At 39.6% G+C, this 25580-nt stretch overlaps 2 protein-coding genes across 8 annotated transcripts in view; one reads left to right on the forward strand and one right to left on the reverse strand.

Annotated features, from left to right (window-relative positions):
• The window catches only part of Stradb (STE20 related adaptor beta), a 25582-nt gene extending 9403 nt beyond the window's left edge, over positions 1 to 16179 (reverse strand). Inside the window, exons 1-5 of one of the 5 annotated variants that reach the window (XM_017799566.2) lie at positions 15962 to 16179; positions 14681 to 14800; positions 13315 to 13408; positions 9807 to 9887; positions 2393 to 2492 (exon numbers count right to left, since the gene is read on the reverse strand). In XM_017799566.2, the coding sequence (XP_017655055.1) occupies positions 2393 to 2492; positions 9807 to 9887; positions 13315 to 13326 (193 nt within the window). In that variant the 5' untranslated portion in view covers positions 13327 to 13408; positions 14681 to 14800; positions 15962 to 16179. Of the gene's footprint in view, positions 1 to 2392; positions 2493 to 9806; positions 9888 to 13314; positions 13409 to 14215; positions 14264 to 14407; positions 14498 to 14680; positions 14801 to 15930 lie in introns of those variants that run through there. The other 4 variants (XM_029566267.1, XM_029566265.1, XM_008838769.3 and 1 more) reach the window with 4 other exon arrangements.
• Positions 16180 to 16297: 118 nt separating this feature from the next.
• Positions 16298 to 25580, forward strand: part of Trak2 (trafficking kinesin protein 2) — a 72956-nt gene continuing 63673 nt past the window's right edge. For all 3 annotated transcript variants that reach the window (XM_008838770.2, XM_008838771.2, XM_029566268.1), the window contains exon 1: positions 16298 to 16540. The gene's annotated coding sequence lies outside the window, so the exon portion shown is untranslated. The remainder of the gene's footprint in view (positions 16541 to 25580) is intronic.

Raw genomic sequence — 25580 nt, forward strand, 5'->3', positions numbered from 1 at the left:
ACATTAAGTTGTTAGAAAAAAGTGATGGGGAGATATGGGAGGAGTTGGAGGGGAGGGAGTGGGCATGGATTTGATCAAAACACCTTATAAGCATGTATGAAATTCTCAATAAAATTTTTGTAAAAATTTTTAAAAAAAGATTTCCATCTAAAACACATAAAGAATTCTTAAAATTCTGATAAACAATTCAATTAAAAAACAGGCAATCCACAAAATAAGATTTAAGAATGGTCAATAGGCATATGAAAAGACATTTAAGCTACAGAAAGACACATATTACACATCTATAATAATGGCTAAAATTATGAGCAAACTGTGATATAGCTGAACAATGGAATGTTATTCAGCAAACTCCTGCCCCTACTTCTTCAAATCCTGGGGGTGTGGAGAGATGGCCCAATAGTTAAGAACACTGGCTGCTTTTGCAGAGGACCTGGGTTAGATTCCCAGCACCCACATAGCAGCTAACATCCATCCATAACTGGAGTTCCAGGGGAATTTGACACCCTCTTCTAATCTCTATGGGCAATTGCATGACACAGGTACACTTACACACATGCAGATACATAAAATAAAACCAGTTCTTGGCAACCACTGATATGCCTGTTTTGGGCACAAAAATGGTACCAATAAAAAGATGTAGCTTTTTTGTATAGCTTCTTTTACTTAACACATGCTTTTGAGGTTCACCCATATTACCATATCAAGAGATTTTCTCTATTGCTGAGTAGTAATCCATTATATGGACATACCACATGTATTTTATCCATTCATAGGTTAGTGGTTTATGAATTGCTTTCAGATTCTGGTGACTATAAATAAAGCTTCCCAAAATATTCTTGCACAGGTCTTTAAAGAGACACATCTGTCTTTTACTTTGGCAAATACCTGAACACTGAGATTTCGGGATCATGTGGTAAAACCTTATTTGACTTTGTAAGAAGTAGTCAAACTGTTTTCCAAAGCCTCTGAACTATTTTTTACATTCATTTTTTAAAAAAGATTTACTTTTTAGCTTATGTATTTGTCTGTGTGTGCTTGTATACGCATATGTGTATGGGGATGGGGTGCTTGTGGCCAGAAGAAGAAATTGGATCCCTGGAGCTGAAATTACAGGTAAGGAAATGAGCTAGCTCCCCTATATTGAGTGTTGGGGCTTGGGTCCTCGGGAGAGCAGTGAGTGCTCTTAACTACAGAGCCAACTCTCCAGCCCCTATTTTTGCATTCTTATAAACAATGCATGAGAGCTGCAGTTGCTTTACATAGTCATTCCCCAAAGCCCAATAGCTATGAATCCATAAATTGATGAATACTTTCATGAGGTCAGAGCCAACATGTTCAAAGGCCTCACCTCTGAGCACTGCTGCAAGCCTTTTTCAAGAGAATTTACTCAGTGGGCCCAATGTCTGTGGCAAGAGTGCCAACTATGTGGCAGCACACTGCCAATGCTACTTCTAGTCTGTGGCCTTGATTCTGGTCACTTAGCTTCTCTGGGTTTCTTCTAAGACTAGTCCTATAAACAACAATTCTGTGAGTTAACAATATTGTTCAAAAATCCCTAAGATAGCCAAGCTTGTTCTCTGTGGCTTATAACAAAAGCCCCAACTCCACTGAGAAGCCAGCCCTCTTTTGCCAGTCTTCTTGACTCCCAGAGATGATATTTGGATGCTCTATCTTCTCTGCTCCATTACTGGAGTAGACTACAATCAATCAGTTTCCATCTACTGCATTAGGGAAATAGTCTTTATACCAGAAAGGGCAGATATGTTATAGGTCAGTATTCAGAGTTTGGAACAGGCCATCTTTAACAGGTTCCCATAACACACTTTTACTCTACTGCCCTCTAGTGCCTAAAACAGAACCATCCCATGTGTTCACCTCCCAAAGAAAATAGACTTCAAGAGCCACTGAGCTCCAGAACCCTAGACCCAAAATAGTTACTGGTTCCTGAAGCCAAAAATGGGCATTCATTTTGTTTTACATTTAACTGAAAAATATTTATTCAGTTGAAAGTTCAGATAAAAGTTTAATAAGTAATTTAGTTTAAATGTCATGACTGAAAAGACTTACATGACTTCATTTTAATTACTACCCCATATAAATTATACCTATAAAACTAGAAGCTTCCCACAATAAAGAAACAAATAAGCACTTAGATTATTTAGTGTCCTTCTCTAAATGTACATCAATGGAAAAGGAAAATTAGACAGAAATCTTAAGATCTGGCCTATTAATTTTAGACAGACATAAACACAATTCATTTGACAGATTCAATTAATGTCCTGTTTTATGTTGTAGGTGATAACTGAGAAAAACATTCCTAAAACACAACCGTTGCCATAAATTTCATTTCTAGAAAGAAGAGTCAATTATGTCAAATCATGAGTATTACCTATTTCCACTTGTAGTTCATAGTGAGAAACAGTAGTGGAGCCTATTACTTCATTGGCTCTAGCAGAAGGAGGTGACCAGGAAAGGGGTGGCTCATCAACCTGCATTTTTTAAAGATGAAAATGAAACACACGTAAACATTTAGTTCTTCAATTTGGTCTCCCAATTAAAAAATATTGATGTTCATTAAGAAGTCACCGAAAGATAGCTGAGAGATTGTTTTAAGATCTAAAAGGAATTTACCAATTTCAAATTGACATGAAAGAGCTTTCGGCTATAAAGGGGGAGAGGCAAGAAAAGCAGATTTACAAATAGCAGGGAATATTTTTCCAAGGCAACTTCCATTAGAACTTCTAGAAGTTGCTAAGAATGGCTGATAATTGTGAGCATATCAAGGGAAGAGCTACAGCGACCTGCAAAGGACAGTCCAGACTTGTGCTCTTGCTTTGAGTCCAAGGTGTATGCTTTCCTAATGGAAATGTTAACAGTGGTGAACAACTTCCCTGTCAGTCTATTAAATTAGCAGAAAAAGCTTTTCATATGATGAAATGAAGAAAAATGGAGGTCAGAAAAAAAAAATAAACTTAAGGAGATGGGAGCTTAGGATGCAGGCCTGCTGAGTGAAGGTGTGTGTACCAATGTGAGGTCTCACTGGGTGCTTTACAGTCAGAGTTAGTATTGCACCTAAATATAGCAGCAGTGAAATATCAGGCATGCAGTAGAAAGAAGAGGATTAACCACTGGTGTAATATGATAGCCATGAGGATCTCCTAAAGGACACCAGGACCCTAGAGGACACTAAGAAGCCTTTATAGGCACTAGCAGGTGGTAAGAGTCTTGTTACTGCCTCCAATGTGGGAAGAAAGAAAAAGGGGGAAATAACATTACTATGTGTTAGGAACTGTACTAACTACTTTTCACATCCTTGACTCTACAATCAAGAGAAAGAGAGTCTGAAACTAATAGATGGAGTTATATACAGTGGCAGAGATGTTCCCTAAATTTAAAAGAGCAGAAAGAAAAATCATAAGCCTAAATAAATAAGTGAATGGTATCCAAGAGGAATGAAAGATTATGAAGAAAAAAATCTACCATACAAGAGGAAATAATCCCAAAGGAAAAAAAATCCACACAAATCAATTTGCTTTCTTTAGAAAAAATAGCATTCAGAGACACACAGATTTAAAGAAAGTATACAATAGAAATAAAAATATATAATGATGTTTAAAATTTTTAAAGTGATAGCAAAGGAAGGCTTGAAATAAGACTTAAGGCACTGAGGCTTGAAAAATGGCATGTTACTGCGTGATGAACTGAAAACAGCTCACTAGCCTGCATTTGCTTCCATTTATTGCATAGGAAATAATCTTCGAACTAGAAAGGGTATACACGTTGTAAGTACTCAATCTCTAAACAGGTTAGAGTCTTTGTTTTCTTGGTAGTTTTGTTGTTGTTTTGAGAAAGGGTCTTGTTATATATCCAGGCTGACCTTGAACTTGTGATCCTCCTACCTAGGCTCCACATTGCTGTGATTACATATGAGCCACTAGGTCTCTCATCCAGGACAATTACACTTATGATATTAAATTTGTAGATATGGTAGAACTCAGATGACAAACCAGAATGGAAATAATCAACCAACCCAATTTTCTTTTTTTCTTCCTTCCGTCCCTCCTTCTCTTCCTTCTTTCCTTCTTCCTTTCCTTCCTCCTTCCTTCCTCCCTCCCTCCCGCCCTTCCTTCTTCCCTTCCAGCACTGACCCAATTTTCTTTCTCTCTTTTTCTTTCTTCTTCCTCCTTCCCCCTGCCTCTGTCTTTCTTCCAGTCTTTCATTCTTCCCTCCCTCCCTCCCACCTCTCTCTTTCTTCCAGTCTTCCCTCCCTCCCTTCTCTCTCTCTCTCTCAATAAGGTCTCACTCTATAGCCCAGGCTTGCCTTGAACTAGTGACAATCCTCCTGCTCAGTCTTCCAAGTGCTAGGATTACAGACATGAGCTACAATACTTGATAACTGGCCCAATTTTCAAAAAAGGTAGAACACTACAAAATGGCAAGCTTGATGCTGCTGCCCAGTAGAGACTGAGATCAAATTATCATTCAGATGAAATATGCTTTCAATGAAGAAAACAACAGGGAAATCACAAGAACATAGCACAAGGTTACAGAGACTAAATCATCCCAAACTAGCCTCACTTCTGTTTGACTAAATGACTTGAGAACTAAAAGGCAAAAATTATGGCAGGGTCCTTGTCCTAGTTTCGTTTCTGTTGCTGTGATACCCAGACAAAAGCAACTTAAAAGAGAAAGGGTTTATTTTGGCTCACAGTACCAAAGGGATAAAGTTGATCATGGCAGCAAAGGCATGGGGTCAGGAACATGAGGCCACCTTATCATATTGCATTGGTAGTCCGGAAACAGAACAGAAAGTGAGGCCAGGCTATAAAACCTCAAGCCCCCCCCCCCCCAGTGACTTATTTTCTCCAGCATAACCTTCCCAAACAGTTCCAGCAGCTAAGGACCAAGTTTCAAACACCTGAGCCTATGGGGTGTGGTATTTATTATTATGCCAACATCATAATCACCTGAACAAATAGACTAACTTTTAAATTATGGTTTTAAGAGTAGGCCAGAACTTGGAGAACATTTGTTCCCCTAGCTATCTATTAGAACTGTCTGTCTCCCAACCGTGCAGATGGATCTCTCTTGTCCTCTCAACCTGTACAGATGGAGTTGTCTGTGTCCTCACCCTGTGCCAGTGGAACTGTATCTGGAACAGTGTTTCTCCCACGATGCCCCCCATCAGGCTATACCCATCATTTATTCAAAATGGTTTCTCCAGCTTCATTGGGGAAATAGGAGTTCAATTTCAGCTCCACACTTAATCCTCATAGACCATCTGGTCTTTTCATGACTTGTTCACACTCATCCAAGGTCACATGTCATGTTCCTTCCAATCTCCACTGCTTCCAATGGGTGGGTGTGTTGCCTGAGGCATTAATATGTTAATTCAAGCATACTCACATTCATTCATTATCTTTTTAAGGTGGAGTACCAAACTGCGGTTGCCAAGGAGCCACCTTGGTCATCAGACACAAGAGCATGGTTTTGCTGGGGTTAATTATAAGTCATTAGTCCAGATTACATAAAATAGTAATAGTCATTAATAAAAGTCATTCTTACAATGGAGGTCATTTCACACTCAAACCACAACAGTCTTTGTCCTATTAAACTCTTTAATGACTCCCCAAAAGATGCAAAAAGCCTAATTTAAGACAAAAAAAAAAAGGTATGGCTAATACATGGCTAGGCATACCCAATTACTGAAAGAACAAATAAGGAGTCTCAGTTATCTTGATCAACTGAAACAGCCCACATCAGTAAAATTTCAGAAAGGATATATGCAAGCTCTTATTCTTAACATAAAGAAAACAACCATAGACTAAATACTATAAAACTGAGGATACCAGGTTTAGGACCTGGGGGTTTTAGACAGTACACTACAGGATATAAGCAGGGTAGTCACAGAACAGCACAGTGTGGAGCTACAGTGACAGATACAAAGTGAACAGACGAAAGAACAAAGGCCTCTTCTGAACTGATTACTCAGTATCTGGAGTACTATGGATGAGACCCCACAGTTTAGGAAGGCAAATGACAATGCTTAGAGATAGCTAACCATGTCAATCAAAGAAGACCTGGCCACGTTGATAGAAATGGAAGCACTTAACCCAGAAAAGAAAATACTAAGAATACATAGAGGTACCACTTTCAAATGACTGAATGACTAATACAGAAGGGTAAATATAAATGCTCAGATGATAGAGCTGAAATCAAAGAAGTTACAAGAAGATTTCAATTCAATGTAAGAAATCCATAGTGACTGTGTCATGTAATAGTGGAGTAGGCATCAAGTTACCTCCTCCCATCATTTCTTCTCCACTGATATGTTCAAGCAGAGGTTGAATGACCACTATTGACAATACTTGAGGTACATTCAAGAACTACAAGTGAGGGGCTGGAGAGAGAGCTTAGTGGTTAAGAGCACTGGTTGTTCTTGCAGAAGACCTGGGTTTGAATCCCAGCACTCACACGGTGGCTAACAACCGTCTGTAATTCCAGTTCCAGGGGATCTGACACCCTCTTCTATCTTCCATGGGCCCTACACAACACAGGTGTACTTATACACATGCAGGCATACTTATACACATTAAAAAAAAAAAACGGGGCTGGAGAGATTGCTCAGTGGTTAAGAGCACTGACTGCTCTTGCAGAGGACCTGGGTTCAATTCCCAGCACCCACATGGCAGCTACAAACCATCCTTAACTCCAGTTCCAGAGGAATCTGAAGCCCTCTTCTGACCTCCGCAGCAATGCACAATACAGGTGCACTCACATACATGCAGGCAATACACTCATACACATAAAATAAAAATAATAAAAAATAAATAAATAAAAAGAACTACAAGTAGAATGGGGTTGGTAGTACATGGGAAGGTCAAAAAGTCAAAACACAAAAGACTCAATGTATACAAATGTCTGCTTATAGCTTGAGAAAGTACTATGATATGAATTCAAGTACTCTGACAACTAACATTAGTTCTTCATTATAAATTTTTACATTTCTTTTTTTGTTGGTCTTTTTGAGACAGGGTCTCGCTGTAGCCCCAGTTGTTCTGAAACTCACTATGTAGACCAGGCTGGCCTTGAACTCACAGAGATCCACCTGCCTCTGCCTCCCAAGTGTTGGGATTAAAGGCATGTGCCACCACGCCTGGCCCAAATTTTTAAATTTCTAATTTTGTTACCCATGACATTTCACTTAAGACTGATGATGCAATGGAGGCTAAAGATATATTTGTCTAAAGAGCTTGGCTAATAAGAACCTACTGAAGGTTTTCTGACTAAATCTAGTTTCTGACCCTGAGATAGAGAAGGAACATATCACAAAACACAGTTTAAAAACCAAGTTAGTAAATGGTCTTTCATGAAGTTGCTTTTGTTGTTGCTGTTGTTTAGACACAGTTTCAACTGTGCAGCCCTGACTGGCCTAGAGCTTGCTATGTAGACCATGCTGGCCTCAAATTCACAGAGATCTACCCGTCTCTGCCTCCTGAGTGCTGGAATTAAAGGTGTGTGCCACCATACTCAGCTCTATGAAGTATTTTTAGAGATCCTAATAGGTTTTTATTTATAATCAAACATACCTTTATACATTATTTTTTCTATGATGGGACTTTTTGCGAATTTGAAGTTTTGCAACACTATCCGAACACTCCTTACATGGGTTGAAGATTGGACTATAAGGCTTTTTAAATATACAATACTAAAATTGCATTATTTTAAAAAGCAGCACCTGAACTCCAACATCACCACCTTTCATCTGCAAAGTTTATTTCAAGAAACAAGTTTTTCTGTACATAGAGGGATTTTCAAAGTTATAGGTGACACAAATCACTTTGAAACCTAGGACTGTCCTCCAAACAGGCATTTTTAACCTAAAATTTCATCCAGGCTATAGCTATAAGTCTCCAAAATAGATGACAACAGATAGTGTTCATAAGCATGACTCAGAGAGGGTCCAGGAACCCTTTTCCAATCACTAGGCACCAGTTTCCAGCAGGGTCAATTTACTATACAACTTCTCCAGTTTGTTTTTCCATAGGAGACTTCAAATTATGCCTCTGCTTCCCTCACTTAAGACTTTTGTTTAACTCTGAAGACAAACAGCAAATTACCTCCTTAAAATTAAAAGGGCTCCAACCTGGAGGTTGGAAGGATGCCAGCATGGAAGTTTCCAGAGTTTCATGCCTCTCTCACTTATAGCACGAAGACATGTCACATGACTGAGCTACCTCTATCTGAAGGATAGCATGGATTGGACATTATCTCTTATTGTACAAAAAGGCAGGTACCTTGAAGGTTTTAGACTACTGGTAACTAAAAGGTGAAATTATAAAAATGGCAATGGTTGAAGGCAGGCTTGAGATAAATTATAAGCAAGAATAACTGTAATTACCTTATGTTGTAGCAAATTTTGCAAGGCAGGTTTCATTTTGTAGTAAAAATTGCAGTACAAACTAAGGATTAAGAGGAAAAATGACCCAGAAACATATGTGTTACCAAGTACGCCCCTTAAAATGTTACTTAATAAACTAGGCCCTGCTTAGGAGATGAGTAAGCTAGGATACCTCTCCTATGGGGATCACATTATGGTTAGAGAGACAGACACCTCAACCACTGTGAGATAGTATAGGAACAACTCTTCTGAAAATATCTTAGTTAGGTTTAGCATAATGAAATAAAAAATGTAAGTGAAGGGGTTGGAGAGATGGCTTGGTGGTTAAGAGCACTTAACTACTATTCCACACGATCTGGTTTAGTTTCCAACACCCACATGGTGGCTAACACCTATCCTTAACTCCAGTTCCAAGAAATCTGATGCCCTCTTCTGGCCTATGAGGGCACCAGGCAGACACATGGTACATTTACATACACGCAAGCAAAACACTCAGACATATAAAATAAAAATAAATATTTTAAAATAAAAAATTTAAATGTAAGTGGAAAGATTTCACAGATATGCTATTTGGAACAATTCTTTATAGATGAGAATATCGGAGGGAAGGCAGAACAAAGGTATTTCAAACAGACAGAGTATGTACTCAGCAAGAAATGAACCTCATGAATTCGTCATGTATCACACCATTCAAGTCCCTATATCATGCTGAGAAGTTTGAACTTTATCCCATAGGTTTAGAAGCAGACTTGCCTTGGAACAGCCCTGAATGCTGCTGTGAGTACTGTGGAAGGAGGCTGCATGTGTGTGTAGACTACAGACATTGAATCTGCCCACAACAGGACAGGTGGGAGAAGATGAAATTGAGTAGCAGTGCTCCTTCATAGGAGGGACGGAGAAACAGACTCCTAAGACTTGTGTCTAACTCTATATGGGAGCAAGGGGAAAGGCGGTGTGAGGATAACTTCAAAGTTTCTGGTATGGATGACTTAACAGGTCATTAGACAAAGTAAGAAACAAAATGAGCTACTGAAGTTTGGAAGCAGATCAATATTTCATTCAAATTCAGTAGACAGCACTGAAAAATCTAATGAGTTGTATTCTCTGGATACTTCTGGTGCCCAGAAAAGAATAAATCTGGTAATCATCAGTTTTTGCTGCTATGGTCCTCTTAGAACACCTGAGGTAGCTCTAGGTCAGCAACGGAAACCATAGGAATACATGACACTGCTCAGGGAGAGTTGCTTTAGGAAGAAGAGAAGTGATCAGTTACAGACTTTTGGAGACTAGCAGGAGGAAGAAGAAACAGTAAAAGACAAAGCATTTATGTAAGAGAACCAAGACTAAGGAGTGTTACAGAAGGCAAAAGAGAAGCATTACCTATATTCCACCATGTTCTTACCAAGTATTGGTGGATACTGCTTTCAGACTGCTTTTCAGGTCTGAGTGATTCAACTCGGGTTCGTGAAGTACAGAAACAATCCTGAAAGTCAGAAATACATTAAAAAGGAGTGAAAATCATAATATATACACAGGGGTGGTTTGCAGATACAAAAAGGTCTGGTGTCAAGACTGGAGGCAGAAAGAACAGTCTGGATAGAGGTAATTATTATGGTAATTGGACAGAGAAGTAGCTGGCTATAGCCTATCTCTGATCCTTGCCTTCACTCTTCTTGAGGCTATAATATAAATCTATTAAAACTGTTGGTGCTATTTTTAATTTTTAGTACCTTTGATGAATTTCTGAGTATTTGGCTTAAAATTATCTTCTGAATATTTAGCTAAAGATCATTCTGCTTTATTGTTTTTATTTTAATCCTCAGATATTTTTCTTTTTATTCTTAAATTTTTATCTATTATTTTTATTTTATGTGTATGAGTGTATTGCCTGCATATATGTAAATGCACCCATGTTGTGCAATGCCTGTGGTGGTCAGAAGAGGGCATCACATCCCCTGGACCTGGAATTAGGGACTGTTCTTAGCCTTCACGTGGGTACTGGGAATGAACCCAGGTCCTTTGCAAAAGCAGTTGGTGTTCCTTACCTCTGAGCCATCTCTCCAGCCCTAGATATACTTCTTTTTAGATGTAGAAACCATGTTTTCCACATTAGATGATTTATTTATCCATATATTGAATACATTTATAACCAAATTTGTTTTTTAAGGTGATAAACATGTCCAACTCAAAGCAAATGAAGACATTTGCTTCTATTACCATAATTTACATCTTCTTGCATATCAACTCACGGTTCTGTTATCGTGTTATAGGTGTTACATCATCTATAAGGAAATGTAATATCTACATGTGATCCATCACATTGGCAACATGGAATAAAGCTGATCTTCTACCATTTAAGAAGAAAAAGTATGCCAAAAGAAAAGTATACACAATATATGAGACCTCTAATTACTTTTAAGCTTCTCACCAACACTCACTTATATGAACATTCAAGCACTATATCAAGTAAGTGTCAAAATCTACCCATATCCACCTAACATTTTGTCAGTTACTTAAAAGTAATTAAACTTCCCTTTCTTTTAAAATATGCCAGAATTTCTCAATATCAAACTAGTTGTTTTCCTAGCAACCCTAATCTACAAATTATTTTAAGTTGAATTCAGTACTCTGAATCTCAGAATTCTCATCTATCAAATGAAGTCACTGAAGTAAATGGCATTGCATTATTTCCCCCACTTACAAACTGGTGTAAATCTTGAGAACTCATTTAGAATAGGGGTCAACAAACTATGGTTCATTATTCATTCTATTTTAAGAGTTATTTTTATTTTTTATTCATGTATATGTGTGTTTGTGTCAGAGTATCCCAAATGCATGCGGGTGCCCATGGAAGCCAGAGAGTGGGTTGGATCCCCGAGAGCTGGAGTTACAGGCAGTTGTGAGCTGCCTGATTGATGTGGGTGCTGGGGACAAAACTTAGGTCCTCTGGAAGACCAGTATGCAATCTTAGCTGCTAAGCCAGCTCTCCAGCCTCTCATTCTGTTTTTTCATTGCTGTTTTGTGTTTTTCTGCTTACAAATATGGCTGCTCTCATGCTACCAGGGCAAAAGAGAAGCAGCAGAATGCAAACACTCTCTGGCCTTTACCGAAAAAATGCTTGCTGACCCTGCTTTAGAGAACAAGGTACTTCACTTCAATGCATTTTCCAGATACATACATTTAAACAACTGTGTTATGTATTCTTCATATAAAACTCCTGGGGCTGGAGAAATGGCTCAGCAGTTAAGAACACTGACTGTTCTTGCAGAAGACCTGGGTTCAAATCCCAGCACCCACATGGCAGCTAACAGCTGCCCATAACTCCAGTCCCAGGGGATCCGACAGCATCTTCTGTCCTCTGCGGGCATTGCACAACACAGGTGCACTTACCTACATGCAGGCAATGCATGCATACACATAAAAATAAATAAAATATTTTAAAAAAAACTATCACCTAACATCACAGTTCTACCTCTCAGCCTTGGTGACTGGTAGAGCAAATAGCAGACATGAACCCTGGCTACAATTTTTGGCAATGATGAGCAAACTCACATGACGCTGCCTGCCTTACCAATCTTTTACAACTTTAAAACCAAAATCACTACCTTACTATAAAAATTCCCCTTTCAAATATTATATTGTAGATGAGACAGAAATGAAAGTCCCCAAGCTATTTAATCTAAAGCAGACATCAAGCATCTAATATAACACAAAACAGGCCATGTGTGGTGGCACATACCTTTAATCCCAGCACTTGGGAGGCAGAGGCAGGCGGGGCTTTTTGTGAGTTCTAGGTAGCCCCGGGGCACCAGGGGGACCCGTCTCCAAAAGACAAAAAAAAAAAAAAAAAAAAACAAAAAAAACAAAACAAAACATACTGGCATCTGTAGCTCACATGATGCATTCAAACGTTTTTGTCTGATTAAATCAAAGAGATTATTTTTAAATGTTACCTTACTTGCCTTAAGTCACATGGAAATTTATAAATGGGATTTCTGAAGGCTTTAAAAGATGACACAAATAAATGCATGTGTGAATATAATATAAAATTTAGAATTGAGAAGAAAGGGTATTTAAAGAAAAAGCATAGTTTTTGTCTTTTCCTCATGGTAGATGTCTATATAAGTTTCTTCATACTGAAGTAGCAGGAATCATTTGTGTATTCCACAAGAGTTCAGTAAGTGCCCTTTCTGGGCAGTGACAGTGGAGTTGGGCTTCCTTTTCGACCCTATAGATCAACAGTGCAGCGGGAATTGGACATGACTGGACACTGATTTGCTGGATATGCTAAATGAGATAATACCATTATTGTTTTTGGTAACTACTTTTTATTGTGCTATAAATTTTCTAGTTTTCTTGTGAAAGTTAAAAAATAAATATACATAAAGATTGAAAAATAAAAGCTGACACATAGCTAACAGGATAGGACTGGCATCTAAGTAAAACATGCCTATGAGGAAAAAAACGGGTTTCAGACAAAGAAGTAGAATAATGAGTATTTTTTAAAGTATAGAGAAGCTTTTTGAAAAAGACAAAAATTCATTGAGTTTATATTACCCTCAAGATCACACAGCATTCAGGTCAAAGCATCTCAGAGCTTAAAATAGCCTATGAGGAACTAGAGTGATGGCTCACTGGTTAAGAGCACTGGCTGCCTTGCAGAGGACTAGGATTCAGTTCCCAGCATCCACATGATAGCTAAGACAGTCCCAACTCCAGTTTGAGGGGATCCGATGCCCTCTTCTGGCCTTTGTGGGCATTGCACAACATGGATGCATTTACATACATGCAAGCAAAATACTCATACACATAAATTAAAAAAAAAAACAGGCCATCAGAATATGTATTTTTTCCTCCAACTTTAACTATTTTGACAGTTTAAAAATCAGATCTATGTTAATAAAACTTACCAAAAGAGACATTGAACCGCTTTAGTTCACAGAAAGTGACAAAAATCCATCTACTCCAAAGATTTTTGCTTTATCTTCGAGATACAGAAAGATCCTATTATAAAAACAAAAGCAAATTTATTTAGATCTACACAAAAGTTACTTGAAGAACATGAACTTAGTAGATATTTAGGCAGCTACACATTGACGCAGGACTTTTTAGAAATACTCTTGAGGTAGCTGTAGAGAACACTGTTCTTTACTGAATACCACTTGGAAATCTGAAACCAAAATCACTGCCAAAAGACAAAAAAGAAGTTGAGGGCAGTTTCTGAAATTACATTTCTCAAAGCCTCAAGATACTACATCTCTCCTTCCATCTCCTTTTCTACCCTGAACAAATGTGAAAGCAATACAGAGTAGGAATTTTGGGTTTTTTTTTTAAATATATAAATGGCAGCACTTACAAATAGATCCTAAGAATGTCCAGTGGTTCCATTTACAAGTAAATTCTAAGAATTTCCAAATATTTCTGATTGAATTACCAACTAACTCATTTGGGGCCCAGGGAAAGAAACAGGATTTGTAATGGGCTTATATGTTCTTGTTGCCATATGTTTAAAAGCAGGAGACTTTTTAGTTATCATGCAACAACGGTAGTCTTCTTAGGTTGAGTCTTTTTACCTTATGATTTTTAGTTCTCAACGATACTCATCTTGGGATGTGTTGACACAAAACTATGCAGATTACTATGCCAGCAATTCCTGTCCATTTTCATTAACAGATTTTGAATTTTAACACTATGTCTTCAGATTCAAGGAGATACAAAACCACCACCAAAAGTTTCTGGGTCTTTTCCAGTAGCAAGGGTAGTATTTTAAGCTTTGGCTAGTATTGGATGTTCCTGTGTAAACAATATTACCTCTTTCATCTAAATTGGGCTTCATTCTTTCATTTTAGTGAAGTCTGTTTGTCACTTGCCAAACATTGCTTCAACTGAGGCCCTGGGGGAAGTAAGGAAAGCAATGCTTATCCTTACAAAGTGAGATAAAATGAATGCTTCCTCTCAAAGTGCTCATAACTACTCAACACTATATGTACATAAAAGACAGACCGCTGCAGTGGTAGGATGAAATGTCAAGCCTCATCTGGAAACCAAGCTGGCCATGCTTGGATAACCATGAAGATATTCACAACTTGTGACCTAGCAGAAATGCTTATTTTATTAATCTAAGGCGATAACAAAAAAAAAATGAAGAAACCACACACAGAAAACATATTCATTCCACACACTAACGAATAGCCACTGTAGGTCAGGCACTGCTAGGCAATGGGGATCCCCCCCCAACACGCACACAGTGGTAATCAAAGTAGACACAGCCCTGACCTCTTCTTGCTGATATTCCCTGAGGCAGAAAAGGTGTTGTAGATTAACTGAATTTTGTGGTTTTCATGATTCTGCATCCTGCCTTTAATTAGTATCACCAAGTTGTTACTGCTTTGTTTCCTTAAACAAGATAATTTGAAAAAAAAATTTAGGACACAATCTTTAAGAGCTACTTATAGTAAAAGGACTGCTCCTATGGGGTGATTTAATCCTAGAGGTTTTGCTTTAAATGTACCACACTATTGAGATAATTTTTCAAGAAATTTTGAGTTCAAGGCAGCAGCTGCACCTGGCAAAGGAGTGAAAGATTTGCTGTTAGCTTTTTCTTGTATGGTCTCACACTGTGACTATAAATCCTTTTTTTTTTTTAAAGAAAAAAATTATACTTAACCAACCTGTATTTCTCAACATATTCAGTACCTCAGGGCAGCTAAAAGCTAATCACAAAGCTTTATAGATAATCTAACTTGTTCCATAATATTAGGAGTATATCCAAAGCCTTTAATTTGAAAGGTTAACAGTTTCAGAGACACCCAAGGGCCAGTGTACTTAAGAACTTGGGATTTTAGTTATGCACTCAACCTCCTATTATTATAGGAAATGCAAAACAAACCAAACCAAAAACCCTACTTTGTTAGGCTTAAAAATTACTGTAATTTTCAAGGTGATCTTGGGATCCTATAAAACCTTAACAAAGATCATAGTGATGCCCACCACTCAGTAGAATTTTCTAAACTTAGTGTCATGACTCATGGTTTCAACAAATATTTACCGAGTACCAGGCAATATGCTAGGTAGGCACTATGTCACAAATTCTGATCAAGTTTAGAGGAAAAAGGTATTTGACAACAAACCCACGAAGGGAAAACACAACACCGAAGACAAACACAATACTGAAGACAAAACGACTGCTGGCATTTAATTTTGCAAAAGGTTCCTTCGTAGTCTGCAGGCACACGGAGCCAGGGCCTGAGTGTGAGGCCGAAAGTGAGAACCGGGAGGAGGGAGGGCACGCGGCAGGGCTCCTGCACCTAGCACGCCGAGTCCCCGGGCACCGTCGCCCGGCGCTCAGGCGCCACGGCCCGGGTGCGGCGGCACTAGCCGCGCGGGCTCCCGCAGAGTCGCGGCACCGCCCGGACCCGACTTCCACTACCACTCCGCGGGCCGCGCGACCCTGCAGAGGAGCAGCGGCGAGAGCGGGCCTCAGGGTTCAGCTGTGCGCGGACTGAGCCCCCCGCGGGTCCCCGCACCTTCCAGTGCCCATCTGCCTCCCCTCGTTACCACGGCCAGAGACTCTTCAGGCTGCCGGCGCTAAGGGGCCGGGGCAATCGCCCCGGAACCCGGCTCGCGGAGGAGCAAGGCGAACGCGCTAGGCCCGCTTCCAGCGCCGGTCGCGGGGCGCAGAAGTGCAGCACGGCCACCACCACGGCGGACGGCTTGGAGCTCTGCCCCGGGCAGCCGGCCGGGACGGGATTCGCCCCACCCCGGCCGGGTCAGGAGCCGTCGCTCGGCCCCGCCTTCTCGCTCCCAGCTCAAGGCGGGGCCTTAGGGCTGGGGGCGGGGCGGAAAAGAAAGCAAACTACAATTCCCAGCAGGCCGAGCGCTGAGCCGTAGAGGCTGCTGGGAGAGTGGGTCTCCTTCGAGCTTCCCTGCTGGGTGGGGGCTGCTATTGACCAGGCGTCACTGCGGATTCGAGGTCGCCGAAAGATGATGTGGTGAAGTCATCCGGCCATCTCGGCCACGCCCGGGCAGTTAGTGGCCAGGGCGGCCGCTTCGGCTGCTTCTCTCCGGGTGCAGCCTCGTTAGGGGTTTCTCCTTGAGGGAGCGCGGGCGGAGGAGCGAAGACGCCGGACCTGTCCTGTGAGTAACCTCCCGCGCGCGACTCGAACTTGCCCTTGTCAGCTTCGCCAGAAGGCGGAGGAGCCTTCCAGCTCCCGCATGCCCCACTCCTCGGAGGTCACTAGGCCGGGTACTCACGAGGTCCCCTGCCCCTGGAAGGGAGAGAGATGTTTCTAAGTGTAGCTGCAAGTGATCGGCGCTGGGCTGTAGCCTCCGGTTTCACCCCATCTACACGTCTGCAGATTGGCAGCCTCTCATCCTCTGCCAGACAGCATCCTTCTGAAGCTCCGTCTTTCAGGGATGAGTGGCTTTAGTGTCTGGACGTTAAACCTTTAAACCCTCGGTGGCCATCTGTGATGTAAAGGGTAGGCGAGGACATTAGAAAGAGCTCTTTCTGTGCTGGGCTTTTCTTTGCCATTGATTTGGAGCCAGACACCACGTCTTAAAAAAAAAAGATCGACTTTAGTTTGAAACATAAAGAATGGATATTGACAAGTATCCTCCTCAGTGCCAGCATAAAAATAGTGTCCCAAACACTGAAAAAAAAAAAAAAAAAAGAAAGAAAGAAAGAAAAAAATCGCAATTAGAGTAGCAAACTCAGTTATGCACATTTTTCTGCACCGGAAAAGATAATTTTTCATTGGAAATTCACCTAGCCGATATGGATCATGGAACAAAATGAACTGGACTTTTTGGGCTCTTAGTAAAGTTTTTTGTGATCTTCAAATCTTTGCTGTCACATGGGAAGTCTGAGCAACAATTATCTGGGAAGGGCTTGTTAATAGTGATGACATGACACTTGAACACAAATTGGGAAGGACATTTGGTGGTGAGGAAGGGTAAAAATAAAGGCACTTTATCTCAGCAATTATTCAGCTTTCTATTTTTAAAATTAAATAGTACCCAACGAGTCTCAGACATTTACAAGCTCATAATATTTGAAAGACAGTGTTTTATATTCATTCACATTTTTATCATATGCGGGAAGGAGGCAGTGGGAAAGAACCAACATTTGGGTACCTGCAGTCTGCCAGGAACCCCAGGTCTGAGTTGTACAGACATAGCTAACTTAATTGCTTTAACAGCTTGTTGCACTAATGTGAGGCTCAAAGACTGCTTATGTAACACGTGAAGAGCTAAATCTAGATCTGCATTGCTTAAAAGTTATGGATCAGGTAAATTTAACCCTAAAGACTGAATGATTAAAAAGAGTATTTCATTATTTCTACTTCTACTATACCTGGATTTGGAAAGTCCAGAGTCCCTACTTTAGTACTTTAAACAAATTGTGCGCTCTGTCTCCTATTCCCATCCCTCATAAAGCTATTCATTAAGACTCTACAAGCTCATTCCAATCCACCTGGGTGTACTTAGGTAAAAAATGATAGGCTTGGACTTGCAACACAAAGGCTCTTTCCAGTTCACAGGTTTTTATGGTTCTACAACTGAAAGTCTGAACCAAGGACTGTGAATGGTTAACATCTATAGTGATGAACAGAACTTGCTTTTAATTTTTTATTTCACTGCCTAAAATTTGTTAAACACCAGCGAAAGGGATGAGATATGGTAGCATTTCATGCTCATTTTAATTTCATCTACATAAAAGTATACCTGTTTTTGTTTTGTTTCAAATTTTGATTATTTTTATTTTATGTGTATGGGTGTTTTGCCTGCATGTATGTAGAAGCACCAGGTCCATGCAATGCCTGTGGAGTTCAGAGGAAAGCAAAAGATCCCTTGGAACTGGAGTTACAGATGGTTGTTAGTGCCATGTAGGTGCTGGGGACTGAACCAAGGTCCACTGGAAGAGCAGCCAGTGCTCTTCACTGCTGAGTCATTTCTCTTTTGATTTCTCTGAGCCTGTCTCTTTTGATTTTTGAGACAGGATCTCACATGTAACACTGGCTAGCCTAGAACTCACTACATAGACCAGGCTGGCCTGAAATTCACAGAGATCCACTTGCCTCTGCCTCTGGAGTACTAGGATTAAACATATATACCACTAGATCATTTATTTATTTATTTATGCATGTGTGTGTGTGTGCGCGCGCGTGTGTGTGTGTGTGTGTGTGTGTGTGTGTTTGCATAGATGAGTACATGTGGAATTCAGAGGAAAACTTATAAAGTTTGGTTCTCTCCCACCATGTAGGTATTGGGGATCAAACTCAGGTCATAGGCTTGGCAGCAAGCACTTTTATCTGCTTAGCCATATGGCTCGTCTGTACCAGTGTTTAAACTTTCTTAGGCATTAAACTGTTAGTCACATTAAAAATCTAGTCACATTTTTTCAGACCTGCAGTGGTCTTTTAATCATAATACTAATAGAAAACATTTAAATAATAGAGTGTGCTATATACCCAACTAAATGTTTTACCTACATTATCATTGTCGTAATAGCAACAGAGAGAGAGAGAGAGAGAGAGAGAGAGAGAGAGAGAGAGAAAGGATAGATAGATAGATAGATAGGCAGGCAACTAAAAAGGATAGGATATTAAATATACCCAAGGACATGTAACTGCCAAGTTGTAGAAATGACTGTCAAACCAGGCATGCCCAAATCTTTACTCCAGAATTTGAGCACTTAGTGCTTACCAAAACCAAGCTGAGTGGTTTTATTGTAATTAAATTGTTTATTATTACAACTATCTTATTTAGAATAGAAATTCAATATTAAATGACTTGACAGACGTCATAGGAAATGCAATAATGGAGCCAGAATTTGAACTCATGCATCCTTTAAGAAACTTAAATGCTCATGTCTTCCTTTTGCTTCTCACCACATCTTCATTAAATACTTTCTGTGTGTCACTGTCCTAGATGATAAGCATATAATCTTCACTGTTAAGGAATGTAGCCTGAAGAGGAAAAGGTAGTTATATTAGTGTGTTGAGCAAGAGGAGAGCAGTATACAGAGGTACTGTAGGCACTAAGAAAGGGCACTGAAATTGTCCTGAAGGGCCAGCCTTGGAAAAACAAATGGGAGTTAGCTTAGGCAGAAAGAAGTAGAGGTTGTTATGAGATGAGTTGTGTACTCTCAAAGTTTTATGTGGTAGCCCTACTTAACCCTCATCACCTCAGAAACTCACTATATATCTATAGGGTTTTTTAGGTGATTAAGTTAAAATGAGACCATTAGGGTGGATTCTAGTGCAGTCTGACAGGTGTGCTTACAAGAAGATGAAATCTGAACACAAAAAGAGACTGAGATGCCCCTGCATAAGGAAGAGCATGTCTGGATGCCAAGAAGAGAGGCCAAACCTGCCAACACAACTGAGGAAAATAAGTTTCTGTTATTTAACCTGCCCACTCTGTGCTTTTTTGTCCTGGCAGCCCCAGCAAACTAAGAAATAGGTGTTGTAGGCAAAGGGAATGGCATACAAAAAGCCTTTGAGGTATGACTAGATGATTCCATTTCATAGTGAATTTTGAGAGATGAAGCTCAAGACCAGGCTGGGCAGATTAGGAAGATTTGATCTGAGTTCCAACGAGATTTAAATGTTATTTTAAGGGAAAAAGAATGAAGGGGGTTGTAGCTGTGGAAAAACATACCTGCATTTTAGAAAGACCATGGCAAATGGAAGAACAGTTGAGGCAGGGAGAGACCAGTTCAGGTAACTACTACTGTAGGAAACTAAAGATTTTTCTCAGAATGTAAGGTAGAGCTGGGGAGATGACTCAGTGGGTAAAGATACCTGCCCTCAAGCCTGATAACCTGAGTTCTATCCCTAGGACCCAAGTGGTGGAATGAGAGAACCAACTCCCAAAAATTGTCCTCTGACCTTTACATGTGAGCCATGGCATGCACAAGCACATACATACTCACAATAAATAAAGTATAAGATTTTTTTAAGACAGCACAGTTAACCCTTAGAGTATATATATAGGCTAACTTAGGAAGAATTTGTATACTTCATGGTTGATTTTTTTTTGATCATGAAGCTTTGCACAACTATCACAGAATATTTGGCATTTTTCCACTTTATGGAATGGTTTTTAGGTACACTAGTAGGCACAGTGCTTAAACTCTTTGAAGCCCATCCTCTGGCAGCCTTCTGAAATACCTACTATTAATCTCCATTTTATGCATATATGTAGAGAGAGACATATTAGGTAACTTGTCCAAGGTCACTTAACTAAATGGCCAAGTTTAAATTCCAACTCAAGCATTCTGTCTTCATAGTCTGTGTTCTTAACCTTTCACTGTGCTATTGCCATCTGCCTACAGTTTATCAAGGTTTTCTGCTACATGTGACTTAATCATCTTTATACCCCCTTCTCCATTGACACCCTCCCGTAGCCTTCCCCCACTGAAATTCATACATTCTATCATTTGTGTTAAAGCCTATTGTGTCAAGTCAGTGTCCCTAGACATCCCTCAGTGCAAGTTCATCCTCTGAGGTCTAGACAGCCTATCTAAAGTCCCTCCCTTTAAGAAGATCAGCTCTTCCTCACCCAGCAGTAATCAACTTCCTATAATTCTTCAACTAAGATTGGGGCTTGTTGTCCATTTCCATAGTTCTGCGTTGGGGTTTTGTCTTCTTGAGTTTGCATAGGTCTTGTGCATGCTGACACCATTGCTATAGGTTCGTATGAGCAAGGTCCCAGGAGCTTATAGGATTCTTATTTCCATATGGTTGTACACTTTCCATACTACTGGACTCTTATAGTCTTTCTGTCCCCTCTTCTGCAATGGTCCCTGAGCCCTGGGTGGATAGAGTTTAATATAAGATTCCTGTCCAAGGACCTACAATCTGCAGACTCTTACTCTCCACACTTTGACCATTTGTGACCTTTTGTGTTCCTGGCCCCCTATTGTATGAGGGAACTTCATTAATAAGAATTGAGGGATACATTAGTGTCCTCTTTACCCCCTTGTTCTATGTTCTATGAGCCTTAGGTGTAGAGGTTGTATTGTAAATATGTCACTTAGACTTGGGCAGTTCACAGACAATGTCTGGTGTGACCAGTTGTGGAACTCTGTAATAGTCTATCTCTGTTGCAAAAAAAGCTTCTTTGATGAATAGTGGCTGGGATACTTATCTGTAAATGTAAGGATCCATATTTTGCACATAGTAAGAAATTATATTTCTCAAGGGATGTGAAAGCCTTGGGGATCTCTCTAAGATCTATGACCTCTCCAGCTATGTGTATTTGGCTGTGTTTACAGTACCACACATGAGTTTCCTCCCATTGAGTGGGCTTTAAGTCCAATTAGGTAGCTGTTGATTACCCCTAAGATAAAAGTGCCACTACTGCAGGAATGTCTTTTGCTGTGCCAGTCATTGATGTGGTTGTTAGGCCTTGAAGCTGGAGTTGAACCATTGATTGATGTTCTCCCTTAGCAGCTTGCATAGTGCTCTCCAAAGTTATGAGAGCTAACCTCCAGGGGAGGTAGCTTCCAGGTCAGTTCCAGCTCCATTGCCCCAATCCTGTGTTGCAAGTATGTACTGTCTTCAGCAATAGGATCTTACCATCAAGTTCTAGGAGGCAATCAAGGTCTGTGGCGTTAGCTTGTGTAATTTTGGGAGTCTCTTGGGCCACCCTGGCCAACAACTCAAAAGGAAGGTTTCTCCTGTTCAACACTGTTTCTTGTTACGTAGCCTTCAGCTATACACATGGACTCGTGTAGGGATATTTTATGTGTCATTTGTTAGTAGGTTTTTGGACTAATATGATACCCTCTGGTTTTTTACACTAGCTAGGCAGTATTTATCTCTCTCCTCTTTCTCCCTGTCTAACCCTCTCTCCACACCCTCCCTCTTTAAAGTATCTCCATTTTCCCCATTTCTCCCTTGATAATACCAGTCTCCTATGGTCCCACCTCTCTTGAGCTCCTTCTTCCTCTTTATCCCCATAGTTCTTTGTATAATCCTCTCTCCCCCTTCCCATTGAAATGCCCCCATTTTACCCATTTCTCCTTTAGTAGCATTTGTCTCCTACTGTTCTCTCTCAGGTTCCTTCTTTCCCTTTATCTCCCTGGTTCCTTTTCATTTTCCTGATTGCTGCAGTTACATTAGGATATATACTCACAAATAAGGAGTATATCCTCACATATATATTAATATATATATATATCACAGATATTTGGTGCTAAGATCCACAAATGAGGGAGAACATACACCATTTGTTTTTCTGAGTTGGTATCTTTTAGAAAAGGAAGACACCTAGTCCCAGCTCACCAGTTAGCAAGCTGTTTCTGCCATCTCACAAACCCCTCTTGTTCCCACTCACCTGGCTTATGTGTTTCTTGCATAATCTATGTGAAATGTGATACAATTTCCTAATTACTTGTCTGTCTCTTATTCCTGAAGTTTATGTCGTATTCTGTCTCTCAAATGCCACTTTCCTATGGGGTCAAGTTCAGACTTCTTGAACTTGTCAGGTTTAAATCTTCTAATACTTTCTTGATAATCCCTCCCACTCATATTAGTAACTGCCTTGCTTTGGGGCCTTTTTTTCTTTTTCTTTTTTTTCTCTTCCTTTTTTTTTTCTTTGTCTTATAAATACCTTCATTCTCATCCAAATCTTTTCCTTCTGAAGGAACCTACTAAAATCTTCATCTGGTATGACCATAGACCACTTTAGCTAGAAATGACCTCCTCTACTATCTGTATGACAATTTTGTTGTAATACTCATTAAATATTTATCACCTTTCTGTCTTGGGTTTCTTAGATTTTTACATTTTAGATCTAATCTAGATCAGAGTTCATTAGCGATTTCCCCATTAGAGCTCAGATTTCTTAGCTCTTTAATAAACTCCTTTTGGGCAGATGATGTTGTATGCTACTGTATATCTCTTTTTAGAACCTTTAGTTTAATTCAGGAGGCATTTGTTGAAAGCTGTTCAGTGCATAGCCTCTTAACTAGTTGTTAATTAATAATTTTATTGGAACTATTTTATAACTTATCTTTTAATAATTGCTGTTTTGACTTTGTTCCTAACTTTACTGCTAATGTACAGACCCTTTAGGACATCCTCTTTTTTAAATTTTAATAACTACATGATTAGAAGAAGCATTTCATTACAACTTTAATATGCCTAATAACAGTTTCCAGAGCAAAGACACAGCTCCTTCAAAAGTGGCTACAAAATTTCTCAGTTTGCTGTTGAATCAATATAGTTACACAATATTGAACTCAATATAAGCCCTGTAAGACATAAAATTGAATGAGTTTTTAACCCTCAAAAGAGATCTCCATTTCATTCTAAAATATACTGGTTCTTGCAGAAAGACTCATTGTTTTTGCTACTAACACTGAGATGTTGGTGTGTACGTCTCTAACATGTATGTATCTGATCATCTGTATGTATCTGATTATGACTAGTCATAATCGGTTACACTTGGATCCTTGGCACCTGTGTATGTCTATAAAGTCATCAGGTAGATTTCAGTAGTAATGTTTATCACCTCTGTTAATGAGCACATCCTTTTTAATTACCCTGTATTGTGGTTTATTCATGTTAGAAAATGAGCAAAGTCTGCCAGTGGTATAGAGGTGGAATTAATTAATTTTGTAGAGTTCATTGAGGTCTCGAAACTTACCTATATTTATCTGCTAGTATTTTCCAGATATTAAATTCCTTTTCTTTAGAAAGTTTTTTGAAAAGTCAGAAAAAAAGGGAAGAAATTGTTAAAATAGGACCTGATTTAAGAGTTGATGAATTTTGAATCATGCAAGTCAAAAGTGAAAGAATTTGCCCGCCAGTTTAGTTAATAGTTTATCCCAGGCCTGGAGCTGTAGCTCAGGGGTAGAATATTTTCCTACCTTGCAAGAAAGTAATCCCCCACATTGAAACAACCAACCAACAAAACTCTGTGCACTAAGGCATACATTTTACCAAGTTATTGGGTTGTTTGAGCTCCTGCCATTGTATTCCCATTCTGATCAACAAGGACGACCAATGGAGATGATTCCTTTCAAGAGGACTTTCAAGTAAATACAATATATTTGTGAAAGCAACAAATCAGATACAAAGATGAGCAGGAGAGATGACTTTAGATCAGTGGACTTCTCTCAGAAAGTAACTTTTAGGCTGAAGGTGAGAGACCTGAAGGTGAGAAATAGAAGGCATATGAAGAACGGGAAGGAAGAGTGTTCTATTCTACAGTGAACCACAGTTACAGAGAGGCTAAGACAGGAGTCAGCATGATAAGGAGGTGAAAAGAAGTGACAACAGGCATGTCTCTGTGACTAAGTTAAGCAATGAAGAGGTGGTGCAAGGTGAGGGAAGAGTAGGCAAGGGCCTACTTAGGGATTTTAATTACTATTGAATTTTAAGGTAGCATGCAAAGTAATGGGCTTAATTATGACATTTTAATGTATGTATATATATATATGTGTGTGTATATATGTGTGTATGTATTTATATATATGACTACTCTGCCTTGTTCCATTTGCCCCCTCTTGCGGTTCCCCTTCCTCCTGCAAGTGGTCCCCCATCTGCTTTCTTGTCACATGCATTCCATTGCATTCCATTACCTCCTCCTCCACTTAAACTTTATTCTTCCTCTCTCATAGTACCCTTTCTACTTTCATGTCACACACATGCGTACACACACACACGTACTTATGCACACATAAATTTAAATCTAGATTCTGCATATGAGAGAAAACATGCAATATTTATTTTTCTGAGTCTGATTTATTTCACTTAATGATCTTCAGTTCTATCCATTTTCCTGCAAGTGCTATGTTCCTTATGGCTTAGTAAACTTCTATTGTGTGTATATATCACATTTTCTTTACCCATCCATCTATTGATGGATATCTAGTCTGGTTCTGTTTCTTAGCTATTGTAAGCAGTGCAGCAAAAAACATGGATATGCAAGTGTCTCAGTGGTTACATTGATTTAGTTTTTTGCGTATACACTCAAGAGTGATACAGACTTTAACAGCACAGGAAATAATCCCAAGAATTGATTAGGGGTGTGGAGGGGGAGCTGGAGGGTTGGCTCAGCAGTTAAGAGCACTGTTTGCTGTTGCAGAGGACCCAGGTTCAGTTTCCAGCACCCACATGACATCTAACAATCACCTGAAATTCTAGTGTCAGGGGATCTA

The sequence above is a fragment of the Nannospalax galili genome, unplaced genomic scaffold, assembly GCF_000622305.1.
Source record: "Nannospalax galili isolate Female #2095 unplaced genomic scaffold, S.galili_v1.0 scaffold1199, whole genome shotgun sequence".
In the NCBI taxonomy this organism is placed as follows: Eukaryota; Metazoa; Chordata; class Mammalia; order Rodentia; family Spalacidae; genus Nannospalax; species Nannospalax galili.